Here is a 15,132-nt window from a genome sequence, read left to right as displayed (position 1 = left end):
AAACGGTTTAAAATTATGAGAATTATAATCATATATGTATACGCGTGTATAATATGAAAAAATGATCGAATTTTCAAACAAAATTCCTTTCAGCTATACGATACATTGTTACACGTACGTACTCGTTTCAAATCCATTACGTTGCGACATCAAAAATGTTTATAATTTTAATCTGATGTATATATGTGTGTACGCGAGTAGTGCATGTGTGTGTTCTTGTGTCTAAACGTATACTGTTCAGTAGATCGGCAGATATACTTCCCACTTTTTTTTATAATATATTGTTCATCTTTGTAAAAAGCCCAATATAATTTCTTTTAGCAAAAATAAATATACGAGAAGTTAAGTGAACTCGTAAAACGCGTTAAGATAGATACTGTAAAAGCATTAAGTTCCAAGCAGAAAAAAGTTACAACAAACTTTTTCCTTCTCGCGAATAAATAATTGCATTTCACACACGAGCATCTTTCATTAGCTTAGATAACAATGATTTGGACGATAATGATTTTTCGATTAAATGATCTTTTTAGGCTTGTGAGTCTAGATTGTGGTCTAATACACATGACACAAAGAAAATGACGGTTACTATTTAGAAATTTTACATAATAGGTTTTATATTACAGTGGCTTTTTGTTTATCACTTCTCTCAAATATTTATAAAAATAAATACTTTGAAAAAGTGGCTTTCTTTACTACCGTAATTAATTATCGGGACAATAATAAATAATCATTTAATTCAAATAAATAAATAATTTGCTTTCTTTAGCATCGTTTCGCGTTTCTTCATTTAATATTACGTTTTGCGAAGTATAAACGCGGCTTTTCGTTTACAAATTCGTTTACGCCGCTTATTATAAAAAAATATGAACGTTGTGTTCGATTTTTCGAGTGTTATATTTTCTGAATCCTTAGCGAGAAAGTCGATATGTATGTATGTAAGGACTCTTCTCCAAAAATTCGTTTATATCGTTAATGTTCTTAATTTATACATATGTCATGAACTTTCGTATATTTTACGAACATCGATTTGTGCCTTACGTTTTAGTCGAGCATCTATCTTCTCTTTCCTCTCAGAAAACTTGACTTGGTGACAAAAAGAAAAAGAAAAACCCACTGACCTGCAGGAACATAGATAGGAACTGTACAACACTCGTATAATTTTTTTTAAGCACAACTAATATTACCATTTCATTTAGACGAATCGGACATTGCGTCCAGAAAAGAAATAAAATTATATTTTAAAGGACAATTACAATTTCAATATCCTTTTTCTTCAAATGTAATGCAAGAGTTCTCAACAAGTGTAATTCCTTTTTAACGTGATATGTAAGGCTACTATTTCGACGCACGCTACAACACATTGTGCGCGATAAATTGTTCGATCACGTTTCTTTTGTTTTAGCATAAATTATACATACACTTCCGCACAGTTTCGTCGTTCTCTTCTTTTCTGGAACGCTTGCGAAAAGGAAATGCTTATTATTTTCTCTATTATTGGTACTCGTGTGACGTTCTCGGGGATGTTTATATACAATTGAAACATTAACTTACTCATTATAGGACTCATCGTAGACATAGGCAAGAAGCGAACGTTCTATAAGAACCTGTTGTATATTCGATTGTGCTATTCTTTTAACGTTAAGGTATCTAAATTAAATATTTATTGTCACTGTACAGACTTATTTAAGTACGGACGACCATCATCGAGAGCTGTACGTCGATTTTGCTTCGTAATGGAGGTAATCATCCTAATGCAAATACCAAAATGGTGTATGAAAATTTATCGGTATGGCTGTAAGGTTCCTTTACGTTAAAAAAATATCACGAATTAAGAATTGCTTACACTCGTGACACGTATAAATATATTAGAGCCCCTTTTTCTGAAACGCTTCGAATATTATACCGTTATAGTCTTGAGGCTAGACAATAATTCCTGGATCGCGTAGCTATTCTCTATTTTGTAAAGGTGCGCGTTAGAGTACCAAAACGTATGTTTCAGATATCATTTGGCCTGCGTTTTAAAATGGGAATCGTCCAAATGTTTTCTTCATTTTTCATATGTATATCTTTACAAATCGGATTCACCGTATAGAGCGGTGGAGAAAGAACGATAATCTAATGCTCCAGGAATTGCATTCGGTCCTTTGTAAGGAGGCATTCGCTGAATACAGTACTCGGCCTGGTCAGGTGGCAGTTCCCTCCTCAATTCGTCTGCCAAAATGTATGGCTGGAAAACAGAAGTTAACGATGATTAATTTTAACATTTAAGGGGAAATGAAATTATTTTGATGGATTTAAATATATGCGCACCTTATCTCCAGCGAGTATACGGAAACTATCGATAACTTGTTCAGCCGTGTCGGTGTCTGTAGACTCGCGTGTCATGAAGTCTAGGAACGCATCAAAGTGTACATAACCAGAATTATTTGGATCAACAATGGCCAAGATGCGCTGGAAGTCAATGTCACCTTGCCTATCTTTTCCAATGGAATAACCGAGAGAAACAAGACAGGACTTGAATTCGTCAGGAGCCAACCTGCCTGTACGATTTTTGTCAAAGTGGTTGAAACTACTACGGAATTCGTTAAGTTGTTCCTGCGTAATACCCTGCATAATACAAATTACGGCATTTATTATGATATTAAATGAGTTTCATTATTAACACGTTGATTGCCATGTTGGTCACCTGTGACCGGAGGGGATTGTTTTCTCGAAGGGGCCACGGTGGTCATCAGTGACCGGAGTGCCTCAAATGTTTAGAATAATTAAAATAAAATGAATATCGTCAACTAAAAATTTCGAATATCACAACTAGATATTATTTTGAATTAAAAAAAAAATAATAATAAAGAATAATAAGCATAATATAATATTATGCTTAGAATAATGTAAATTTTCTTGTGCCCCCTGAGAGCAATATGTAAATTTGGTGTGGCAGTCAACGTGTTAATCAACAACCCTGATAAATATCCTTACGCTACCTTAGAATCTCTGGTGAGAATTTGGTTTTCGACTTCGTTAATGTTACGATTTATCGAAGTTAACAACTGCTCCCAACCGACTCGTAACGTTTCCATCGTATATTGGGTGTATCGATTCTCGAATATCATGCCTTCTTGGACAGCTTGGTGAATCTTCTCTAATTCTTCAAGATGAGCTTTATATTGATAGACAGCCTGTTCGTATTCTTTCAGACGATGTAGCTGATCTTCCAGAGTACCTTGAAGACCGAGACCAATGGCTGTAACAGCGTCTAATTGACGTTCTATCCATGGCCCAACGGCATTAGCCTTTTCAGCAAATTGTCGTCGAAGTAATTCATTGTCTATTCACTTGATTAAGGGAAATAACTGAAAATTACTCTATGATGTAAAAGCAATAAGTAAAAAAAGGATACTCTGTTGTTTACGAAGTTCCGCTTGCAGCGTACCATCACGTTGTGGTACAAGTTGCCTGACATCGCTCCATTTCTTTGTAAGATCCTGTTGTGAACAACATTAGAATATATGTATAATAAAATCTACGAAAAACATTAATAAGATTTACTTACCAGAGCGGTAAGAGTAGTGTACGGGTTTTCAAGACCTCCAGGGATTTGAAACTGTTTGACAATTGATTCAACCTCTCGTACTAATCCCACGATAGCATTGTATTCCTTATCAGCTTCGCCAAGAGTTGCTTTAAATGCAACGTGAGCATCCATTAAACCTTGGATTTCCTCCATCGTATGAACAATAAACATATCCACTAGATCTTCCCTGGTTCCATCCAACCAGTTATTGAACGGCTAGAAAAACGATAACATAATTGTCATAGATCTCGATATAGAATAATCTCGATAAAATTGTCGTGTGTCGACAACGACATACAAATAAGAGAAACTTACAGCAGCTCGTTTAGCAAATTCCAAGTGTAAAATGTCGATCTTTTCGAGAATGCGCTCGGCCTCGTCTAACGCTTGGCGCCTGCGTTGAGTAAGGGTACCTAAGCGATCCCACTGATCGCAAATTCGTTGACATCTAGCGTTAACGGAGGCACTATCGTGATACTCCAAGGTACTAATAAAACAGAAATGATCGATTATGGACGATACTCATAGTTCTGAAACATAGTCGATAGTAATCATCGTGTACTCTGTAATATTACTTGAGCTCTTGAGCGATAGCAGCTATCTGTTCAACACGATCCTGATGAGCCGCAAGATCGGATTCGAAGGCTTCGTGTTTCTTTTTCAAAGCCTTCAGTTCGTTAAGTTTGCACTGTCGGAAATGCTGCGACGTGAGCATCTCTTCTTTCCCGGCGGTCCATTCCTCGTGAACATCGGCTTTGTGCTTGAATTTCTGAGCCAGATGTTCCAGACGCTCCAGGCGCATCATTTCCGATAACAGCCATTCTTCGAATGATTTTTCTGCCAACTCCAAACCTATAATCCGAAATCGAAATAGTTTTGGTACCCAGTTGAAACGTTTTGTCGAAATGATGTTTGGATAAACAAATATCATGACTTTTCATCACCTTTCCAAGCCTTGTTAATGTCGGAGACCATTTTTCCTTCTGTTGGCATGTATGCTGGCCGATTGCTCAGTCTCAGTTTCGTTTGTAAGGTATTGAAGTTCGTTTCGAGTTTGGCTTTCTGTTCAACACGCGGTGGCTTATGTTTACGACGATACGTTCTATACTCCTCTAGTTTCTTCTGACAACCAGCAAGGGAATTATCAGTTTGACGACTAGCCAGCCAATGCATAGTTCGCCGTATCCATTCCAGTAAATCGGATGCCAGCCGCTCGTACTCCTCCATGAGCCTCTCATTTTCTTGGTTCACTTTCAGAACTTTGCAGATTCTATTGGCGGCAGTCTCTGCCTACAATGAAAAGCAACAGACATTTGTTTCACGAAAAAAGGTATATTTTTCGATGTTTCGGTACAGTAAAGTCGCAGTTTTGGCACAAACATACACATACACTTGCCGACAAAAGTTAAGAGACAAATCAATTTCACATAATTTAGTCAATATTTATCATTATATAACGGGAATAAATTAATATTACTTATACCATGAGAAAGCTACGACTTCATAGATTAGAAATTGATAAAAATTATTTCTGATATACTATATAGTGGTAATATTCTATATTTAATAACAGAAACGTGCTATTTTCGTGCAGACAAAAGTTAAGAAACCATAATCGACAATATTGTTTCTCTCGATAGGTGACTGTTATCCATCTTTTTTTTTTATTTCATATTGACGCTTAGTCAGTTACATGTATAACATCAAACGTGACACAACGATTTAATTATTATAAAAATGGCAAGTAGGCATTATTTAACAGAAGCGGAGAAACAAGTTATAATTAAAATGTTCAATGAAGGACAAAAAAAATAGACATTGCTAAAACATTTAATGTGAACCGTTGTGTAGTAACAAAAATTGTACAATGATTTCAACAAAGTAATACTGTTAAAACAGCATTGCGGAGAGGTAGACCTCGAAAAACCAGTGAAAGGATGGATCGTAGAATTATAAAATGTTCAAAAATTAATCCATTTTATAGTAACTACACAAATAAAAAGTGAATTAAAACTTTGAAAAATTAGCACCAAGACTATAAGTCGTCGATTGCGTGAAAATAATCTATTTGCATGTAAAGCAGCAAAGAAACCATATATTTCACCAAAAAACAGAAAGTCACAAGTAGAATTTGCTAAGGAGCATATTAATTGGACAGATGATCAATGGGCAAAGATTTTGTGGAGTGATGAAAGCAAGTTCAATCTGTTCGATAATGATGCTAGAAACAATGTGGGACAACTGCCTGGCCAAAGGTTTAACATTAAATACCTCAAACCAACAGTCAAATTTGGAGGTGGAAATGTCATGGTATGGGGTTGCTTTTCGATTAATGGTACTGGTCCATTAATCCAAATTACAGATATTATGGACAGATTTTTATATAAAAATATATTGCAAAATCATATGCTACCATTTGCAAGAGAAAAATTGTGTACGGATTGGTCATTTCAACATGATAATGGCCCTAAACATGCTTCCAAGTTAGAAAAAGGGTTTTTAGCAGAAGAAAATGTTAATGTTATTAAGTGGCCCAGTCAGTCACCAGATTTAAATCTTATAGAGCACATGTGGGACTATGTTGCACGACAATTAAAAACGCAAATATATAGCAACAAAGACGAATTAATGCAAAAAGTAACAAAAATATGGTCCGAAATTCCAATAGGACTTTGTATAAAATTGATAAAGTTAATTCCGTCAAAATGTCAAGCAGTAATACGATCCAAGGGATTTCCGACACGTTATTAATGCGTTAATAAAAATTTACTCTTTTGTATTCAACTATACTTATTGTAAAATATTTATACTAAAAATGATATACCTTTCATATTTTGTTTATTTAACAGCATATAGAAGTGAAAAAATAAAACATGTGTTATAGAATTACCGAGCAACTGCTTTGTTTCTTATCTTTTGTCGGCAAGTGTATATGTATTCTTTTACCTCGGTTGATTAAGCCGAGATTCATCGAGTAAAACACACACGGGTACAATTTGGCTCTTATCTGCTATTGGTTAATTTCAAATGCAAACACACACCTTTTGTGCACCGCTAAAACAGTGGTAGTATGAGGAAACGTAGGTCATCACAGCCCTCGCATCAGACTTTGGCGTATTTCGCATATCTAGAAAAACACATTCGAAGAGACTCAAACCATGCAGTGTTAACGTATTCACGAATGTGTCCACTGAAAATTTTGCTCTTTTCTATCAAGAAGTAAACTTTTGATCTCGTTATTTCCAGATTCGTTGATGTATCGAAAATACAATAATCGTCTCTAGTTAATAACATCATAAATTGGTTGTACATACAACACTATGGGAGTAAGAATGAAAGAAAAAGAAAAAGAACACATATACAGATAATAAATGAAGAAAGTCTTTGCGATAGTCAAGATTCGTTGTATGAGTATACACGTGGTATCCGAGCACAAAACAATTATAATAGTGACGTGATGAAATTAGCATGATCAAACACTGTTAGGGGAAGCATACGGTCGTATTGTATTAGTTGAAGATAGCACGGGTCTTTTGGTAACAAAAATAAGGGAACAACACGCATTTCTTTTACGCTGACCTGCTGAGCACCTTGGAACGCGTGGTAGTAGCAGGACACGTACGTCATGATTGCACGCTCATCTGGCTTGGGTGTGTTGATCAAATCTATATGGTATTAAGGGAATAGAATATTAAGAATCTATACGTTTGTATGACATGAAAAAAGCTCATTTGAGATCGTAGTTCCATCCTGAACCCCAAGAAAATGCCTAAAGTAGCAGTAGTAGTAGTAGTTAACAAACAATGTATATTTCGCGATAATCGACGTTAAAGTAGAAAGTAGGAAGACACATTTTTCAATGATCGAGTATGTATACTTACCATCAGGATCTAACATACGAGGAATGTCGAGATACTTCTCAGCAACATCGAAGGCAGTGTTCAAATTTTCTAAAGGATTATCCTTGCTAAGTTTATTGTAATCGATAAGATCGGGACGATGCCGGTGAATAAGGGCGCAGAACGCCAAGCCATCCTTGAATGATAGATGGAAGTTCTGTACATTGACATTTTTGTACGGTGCAGTTTTGCGTTGGCACCATAGCAGAAGACCCTCTTTAGCGGTCATCTCCTCCACAGAGATGTCTTGAATAGCAAATCTCAAAATTATGGTCCAAATCATACCCAGAGTCATCTTCAAGTTGCCATCGACGATTTCTATTAAGAATGGAACAACAATGCAAGTTAGAATTTACGTCAAGTTTGTGTAACGTCTAAAAGGAATCATGCGAACAATCAAGGTATTTACCCTCTGCTCCGATAGAAACTAATTTCACGCCTTTACTGGCAATGTAAGCAAGAGCTTTGTTCACATTTGTGATCTTGTGGAACCTCATTTTACCCCTGTCTGGTCTTGGAAGAGTCTCGCCAGAAATTACCTCGAGCAGCAGCATCAATTTTAGCCCGTTTCTAAAGTCTTCCTCGATCAATTCGATGGCGGTTCCCGCTTTACGAAGATGCGAATTGCACCATGCTGTGAATGTCTGCAAACATTTACAACGAACGCACGAATAAGAATTAATATTATGCTGATGAATAAATACTGCTCAAATATCACAAGAATCGTTACTTATTCTTCATTTTTTGGCCGTAATATCTTAACGGTACACATATAAGTTGACTTTCGATTAAATAATGCAATGTTTCATGGCTAAGAAGAATTTAAAATGGGGAATTGAGCTTGACTGCTGCTTAGTGTATATTTTAGTAACGACCCCAATCGCTCCTGCTATATATATCTTCTGTCCCGGTTCTTAAACTTTGCTTCCTATTGCCCAGACTAAAGATTTTCAAACCTTTGATATCACAAACTCATAAAATTCGATGTACTTTGACGCGTGATAAGAATTCTTGGTCATTTTATCATAATTACTCGTCGAGAGTGCTCATGCAGTATCATGCACAGACGAAACTAAAATTGCAATATGTCGTTTTAATATAAGATAAATATTTTCGAAGAATTTTATTAATCGGAACGTATCGTTATTGTAAAGTAACTTGTGAACTTTTCTTTCAAGTGCACTTGGACGTACAAGTGACAAAATAATTTTCGGCATTTTCGAACAAATAAAAATTGGAAAAATAAAAGGCATCCATGTATACACATGTATATGCATAAATTTTATTATTGTATTGACGGTAAATTACATTTTCGAGAATGTAATGTGTGATCAATTTAAAGAAATGTTATATACTCGTTCACTTGATAATAGGATAATCATAAGAACCAGCTTTATAGTTAAGTCTACGTTGTCGCAAAATGCGTGAGAACGTGAAAAAAGAATCGCGATCTCAGCAGTCTTGAATTTTTTTTATCGGCGAAGACAAGAGAGAGAGAGAGAGAGAGAGAGAGAGAAATATTGCCTGAAATTTAATACGGGTAACGTGAAGCGAGACCGGCCAAAATTGGACATGAGCCACCTTAACTTCTACGAGCGCTCTAAGATCTATTTGTAAAACATTGACTCCTCCCGCGTTGAGCGCCTAAGCATTTCGAAAACATTCTGATCCGTTTCACTTCCAACGAGAACATTAAATTCACGATATTCTCACATTTTTTCATATTTATCGTTTGGACATAAATCATTCGGTATTTTCTGATTTTCTCATCAACCTTTTCCAACGAAAAAAGTGGGCTCCGTTAGAGTCCCATTGTAGTGTCAAAGCAGTGACGGATAAGAGATTAATCAAAAGATAAAAAAATTAGGAAAAAGGAAAAAGGGATAACAAAGTGGATTGTATGATGAATGCATACCAATCCATGGATCTTGCTCGGAATCGTAAAACGACCCAAATATTACAACATGGTTGAATTTATTTGCTGATAAAACATCCGATCTATATCTATACGAGAACCGCGATCGCATTTCTCCTGGCAACCAAATTCTATTTAAAAAATACGCCCCCACCTCGTACCCCGAAAATTCACAAGCCTATTACAATGTCGTAATTTTTGTTTTCAACGCGACGCCTACCACTGTGGTATATGCATTTCTCTATAAACTTCCAACGTTTCTTTTTTTTTTTTTAAATATACTTTATTCATGTTGACCCAATCTCGCAACTGCACAATACGAATAAAGCAGAAAATAGAGCACGTGACACCGGGGAAATAAACTACGTTATGTAAACGGTATCTGTTACAAGAAAAAGAGAAAAAAAAAAAGGAAAAAGGAAAGAAACGAAAAATAGAGTGATATAAAGAAATGGTAATAGGTGCGTAGAATAACAATGCCGTTACGACGCTTTCTTTACTTACATTTGTGACTCATTCCCATCCTTCTATAAAGGAAAGGTATGTGTCACATGGCGGTGCATTAACGAGATGGTATAAACAGACGATTTCTATTTATAACATAATGCTCCTGATCATTCATTGTTATCATTATCATCATCGTCGTTTGACCGACGAGCATTTTATGCTGACGCGCAAGTGAACCAATTTTTCATCGACTACATCATATGCTAATTAATAACGTAGCCAATTCGAACACGTGTGAGAACGTGCGTAAACTTGTCTGCCTCTGCGCAAAAATTTTTACAGCTACCTGCTGCTGCGGTAATACTAAAAATAAATGCAGTTAAGCACGAAACGCCCTAAATACGATGCACATAATTCAACCCAACGTAACCCAAATTCTAAATATCGCGCGTATACACGCATGAACACGTTTACACGATTCCATCTATTCTTAAATTCTGGCATTGAATTTCTTTTTCATCAGTGTCGTCGTTGTTCCATGATAAAGTAGACATTCCAGCCCCACTCTAAGTACCTTAACTTTCGATTAACAATAATCAGACGATGCGATCAGTTAACTACTACACGTTCTCTAGAACGGTGAAGTAATCATCGGACATGGTTGCGTCCAATTAATGATCCCTCTTTGCGCGACTTCGCTTTACCTTGAAATACACAAATTAACATAAAGGCCAAAATGTAACATAAAATACGAGAGCCGGAGTGGACCAAGAAACGAAATTGGCACACTTTACTTAGGGTACTCGTGACGGTCATACAAGAAAGCTGTTGTAAAAGATATTTACGAGAATCAGCTTACGAGTACGTTGACGGTTCCCAACGTTGTCTGCTATTCCGACATTGGAATAAAGGATAAGGAGCAGGTGTTGCTGGCAAGCGAGTTAGGCAGGTGGCGATATCGTCGGTTAAACCGAACCATATAGTAACAGTTCTGTCTAATAAATGATGCTTGCACCTTTCACTTCTACTGGCTTTACTCGACTAGCAACATTGTCCTACTTGTAATGTCTTGGATGGAATCTGTCGTGTGGCTACACCAGAGGCTAACCGTACCTAACCAGAGGCTTCTGGTTGTGAGCAAATTGAAATTCAATGACTGCGTCCCGGCCCGGGCCGGCCCGGCCTGGCTCGGTCCGTCTGGCCCTTCCGATACTATGGGCGGGAGAAGCGAGCAGTTGAATTCGAAGAATTCAAGGAAAAAGGTGTTATTCTGCCGTCGTGTTCGTCGTTCAGCTGCTCATGCCGCGACGCGGCCGCCGAAAATAAGTCTGGAGGATCATACGTAACAGAAAACATCATGGTCGACGTTCTATTTGCGGAGAGTATCAAGGGAGCGGACGGAAATGCTGAAAATTCATTCAAGAAACCATTTCAACCGGTTGGTTGTTACGTGGAACGCAAATATTTCATGTAATTATCACGTGACCTATGCGAGCGGCGAACAATCGGCTGAAAATAGTGAATCGTGGGTGTCGGTTGCATTTTAACGAAGTGTAATCGCGGTGGCCCGCAATAAACAGACGGTAGACGAGTTTGCACGTACGGAATTTATCATCGCATAACAATTGACTTAGTGGTGCATAGCATGTGTGGGTCACCCGATTCCAATCTAAGATCTGGCGCACAGCCTAAACTTCTCAAAGGTTAACGATCTACTCCTCGCATCGAGGAGGAAATCGATCGATTCGGTGATCGTTGCGTTCGCAATCCTGCTCGATTCCGCACGCTTCGTCTGTCGTCGCCCACAGTAAAACCGATGAATTCATTCTTGAGAACACGAGGACGTTTCTAAAAATATTTCTCTCCCTCGTGACCGATTACCCTGTACGATTCGAAACGAAATTGAAATGATGCGCTCGCGTTGAACTCTTTCTTTTTTTACTTTTTTCCCCTTGTCGATTACTCGCCTTTCTATTTCTATTGCAAATATCATTACGGTAATGCGTACTAGTAAAATATCTATAGTGCGCTCTGGTGAGAAGGTCTCGAGGAAAAACGCACGAAGCGTCGAGAAGGTGCAAATAGTCTGAAAAATCCCGCACAATAGCAGGTAAAGTTATAATCGTGAAAGGTTAAGCAGCAGTGTTAACTTTGGAAGTGGCAGTCGATCAGAGGATATAGACCTCGGGTATGATCTACACTAGTAACGCACGTCTTCGACCGCGTGCGTTATCTATAAATATCGTCTATTTATACGGCAACGTCAGACGTCATGCGAATGGAAACGATGAAGAAAGTATATGTACATGGTCACCGTGTATACTCCTGACGAACCGCAACAAGTCTCTCCCTATCACACCGCGATACTGGTAACCAGTTAGCAATAGCGCTTAGATAAGCGGCTCTCCAGCCTTCGACGATCCTTCATGACGCGATACATTTTTATTGTATACGTGTGAGTTGCAACGTCCACCACTTTCTCTGTTCCACGAAAACGATACGATTTACAATGAAAACTGCAAAGTGAGCACGTCAACGAAAGCCTGTGATGTAATTGACATCCGCGAAATTGGCAGATGCACGAATATGTCGTATCCAGTGATGAGAATTTTTTTCCAGGCCAGTTGGCAATATTGTAAAAATTCTAATAGATTGAATTGAAGTTTCGCTTGAAAATGTTCACTAAAGATTCGCGTAGAAGTTACGAATGCGTCAAGCTATGTAACCCATTTAAAAACGAAAGAAACAAAATGCCCACCACTGTTTTCCAGAATATTTCGTGCGCGAATGCTTTGAAAGCTGTCCAAGTGGCCAAGATTTTACGAGAAATTATACAGTTAACCGTCCCGTACGAACTAGTCGGCAACTTCGTTTCCCGTATACGCTACTATCTATTTACCTATCATTTATCACACGATAAAAACGTGCAAAGCCTGAAGGACGCCATTCGAGTTCGGATGTATCGATGAACGGCGATGGACGAACTCGTTAGACGTACGAATAAAATGAATAGATTTCATAGTTGAAGCAGCGTTCCATACCACAATATTCTTATAAGTAGAAGACATTAATGTGCCTTAAATTGTTACTGCTAACGTGTCATATGTTTCTGAAAGGCTACTTTTCAACATGCACGAAAAAATATCTGATTGGCAAAACACAAACACTTAACTATACTTGTAAAGATTGATATGTGCAACAAATAATTAAGCTAGAGCACCTCTTTAAAATTATCACTTCAAAAAATACCAACTATTAGCCAGCAAGTATTTCAGGGTCGCACTAAATTACCGATAAAAATTATCAGATACCCACGATTTACCATTGATAAATTCAGTTACATGACAAAAAGAAGCATGAGTCAATATCGATAGAAAAATTAGTTCAGAAGGGAGAATTGGTGACGATAGTTTTACTAGTAGAATTCGTAAGAATCCTAAACTCGGGTTTGGTTTATCGAGCCAATTGTCAAATATAATTCCTAGACAACGAGGACGTCTTGAATTTTAGCAACAAAGTATTGTCGAAAACGTCGAATCAATTCTAAAGACCAACGTCATCGTAATCGTGTTTTACTAATACAAGTGGAATTTCCGTGAAATCGTGAGAGACCGACTCTTCGAGGCTCGCGGAAAATCGACGAAATTATGATGCTTTGAAATGAGTCAGTGCTCGATTATTTTTGTCATAAAGTCTGAAAATACAATCCGAAGGGCTCTCGACTAGCGACGTACATATGTAATCGAGTCGGACTTGAGAGCCTTGAGCCCCTGCCAAAAATGAAGAAAACGTTTTCAACGTGTACTTGAAGCTGTTCCACTTTATCAATTGACACCGCATTAATCTGCTTCCCTTGTATCTTGTCCGGGTATTCTTCTCGTCTAATCATCGTTTCATATAACACGAACCGAACACTCTTCATGGAAGAACTACCCGTTGTCAAATAAAGGATACTTTGCATTCTAATTTCTATAAGGTTTCAAGTTCTGCAAAATATAGTACCGACAACTAACAACGAAGTAGAACACACGTTGAATGTAACATAAACTTTTAAATGCAACGTAACACACCAATAACAACGAAATTACACATTTTCTATCGCAGGTGAGATTCAAATTGAATAGCAAGTGTTTAGCGAAGAGCACGAGGTCCGTTTAACTGTCTACTAATACTTGACGAGTTTCAAAAAGGTAATGTTTCTCTAATTTGCTGGAATCGTGTAGCACGGGCGGTTCGTCTAAAACAAAATAAATTAAAATGCTGCTCGTATATTCATTATTATTAAAATGAACTTTATATACGATACACCTTCGCATTTTGCCTGTCGTTGTATTGCATCTTTTTGAAAATCGTGCGATGTTTCACGAGGTTATGTGTGGCTATTCAAATGTAACGAAAGAGACTAGTACTGTAGAAGTTATGAACATTCCAAATGGACATCATTAGAACATAAACAGCAGTGACATTGGGCAATTTCTCGATAGATAGAATTACGCTTATCAGAGATACCTGTAGCATATTAAAGCGGTAAAAAGCAACCGGTTCGTTCGTTCAAGTATGTAGCATTCTAAATTGTGACAGTGTGATCACCGCATAGAAGCTTTTCATTCAGGCTACAGAAAATCTGCGAAAATATTATAAAATGAAAAAAGAAGAGATTAAGCTTACCTTTTTCTGCTGTGTTTCCCAAGCCGGGTCTAGGAGACCATCCCTCTCCCACTCCTCTTCTGGCTCCATGTATCCGTCCCCGTAAGCTTCCATGTCGTTCATACTTCCGCGGATATCTCACGTTCCTTTAAACGCAAATGATTTCTGTGTCACACGACTACAGACCTTCTCGTATGTGGAAATCAATAGACAAACACTTGGCTTTGCGCTCGACACCGAGGATCTCGATCATAATCGAAACTGACGATTTGTTACATTCTTTCCTTATACTTGCCTCGCGACGAGAAAAAAACATAATGATTTAGTGTATCGTTAGTAAAGAAATAGGATTCGCGAATGTGAAAGGAAGCAAAAAGGAAACCGTACGCGCGCGCACAAGAGTGGAAGAGAAAAAAAAGAGAGAGAAACAGAAAGAGAAATGGTAGAGAAGGTAATAAGTGAAGATCCAAAAAAAATAAGGGAAAAAAGCGAAAATAATTTAAAATAAAGAAAAAAATGGTGTACGTTTTGTAATGTGAAAACGTACCCGCTAAGTCCAGAAAACGTTCGGTTCGTGTCGTTCTTTCTCTCGCGCTGACCCCTCTGCCACGAGTCTGACACACGATTTGCTCGCCGGCGCACGAGCCTCCCCT

At 37.6% G+C, this 15,132-nt stretch overlaps 1 protein-coding gene across 2 annotated transcripts; it reads right to left on the bottom strand.

Annotated features, from left to right (window-relative positions):
• Window positions 1–1,336: 1,336 nt before the first annotated feature.
• On the bottom strand, window positions 1,337–15,098 carry LOC108574870 (alpha-actinin, sarcomeric). 2 transcript variants are annotated; one of them, XM_017937516.1, is made up of 14 exons: window positions 15,027–15,098; window positions 14,501–14,625; window positions 7,880–8,114; window positions 7,453–7,788; window positions 7,130–7,236; window positions 6,613–6,678; window positions 4,516–4,861; window positions 4,147–4,423; window positions 3,887–4,058; window positions 3,551–3,787; window positions 3,398–3,482; window positions 2,982–3,325; window positions 2,311–2,607; window positions 1,337–2,227 (listed from the first exon to the last, which is right to left on the bottom strand). In XM_017937516.1, the coding sequence occupies exons 2-14, from the start codon at window positions 14,600–14,602 to the stop codon at window positions 2,069–2,071; spliced, it is 2,763 nt and encodes a 920-aa protein (XP_017793005.1). In that variant the 5' UTR covers window positions 14,603–14,625; window positions 15,027–15,098; the 3' UTR covers window positions 1,337–2,068. The 2 variants fall into 2 exon arrangements, with proteins under 2 accessions (XP_017793005.1, XP_017793007.1); XM_017937518.1 differs by lacking the exon at window positions 6,613–6,678 and having other exon boundaries at window positions 7,151–7,236.
• Between the last annotated feature and the right edge of the window lie 34 nt (window positions 15,099–15,132).

The sequence above is a fragment of the Habropoda laboriosa genome, unplaced genomic scaffold, assembly GCF_001263275.1.
Source record: "Habropoda laboriosa isolate 0110345459 unplaced genomic scaffold, ASM126327v1 scaffold210, whole genome shotgun sequence".
Classification (NCBI taxonomy): Eukaryota; Metazoa; Arthropoda; class Insecta; order Hymenoptera; family Apidae; genus Habropoda; species Habropoda laboriosa.
The sequence above is the reverse complement of the archived record's forward strand: the minus strand, read 5'-3'. Positions and strand labels throughout refer to the sequence as shown.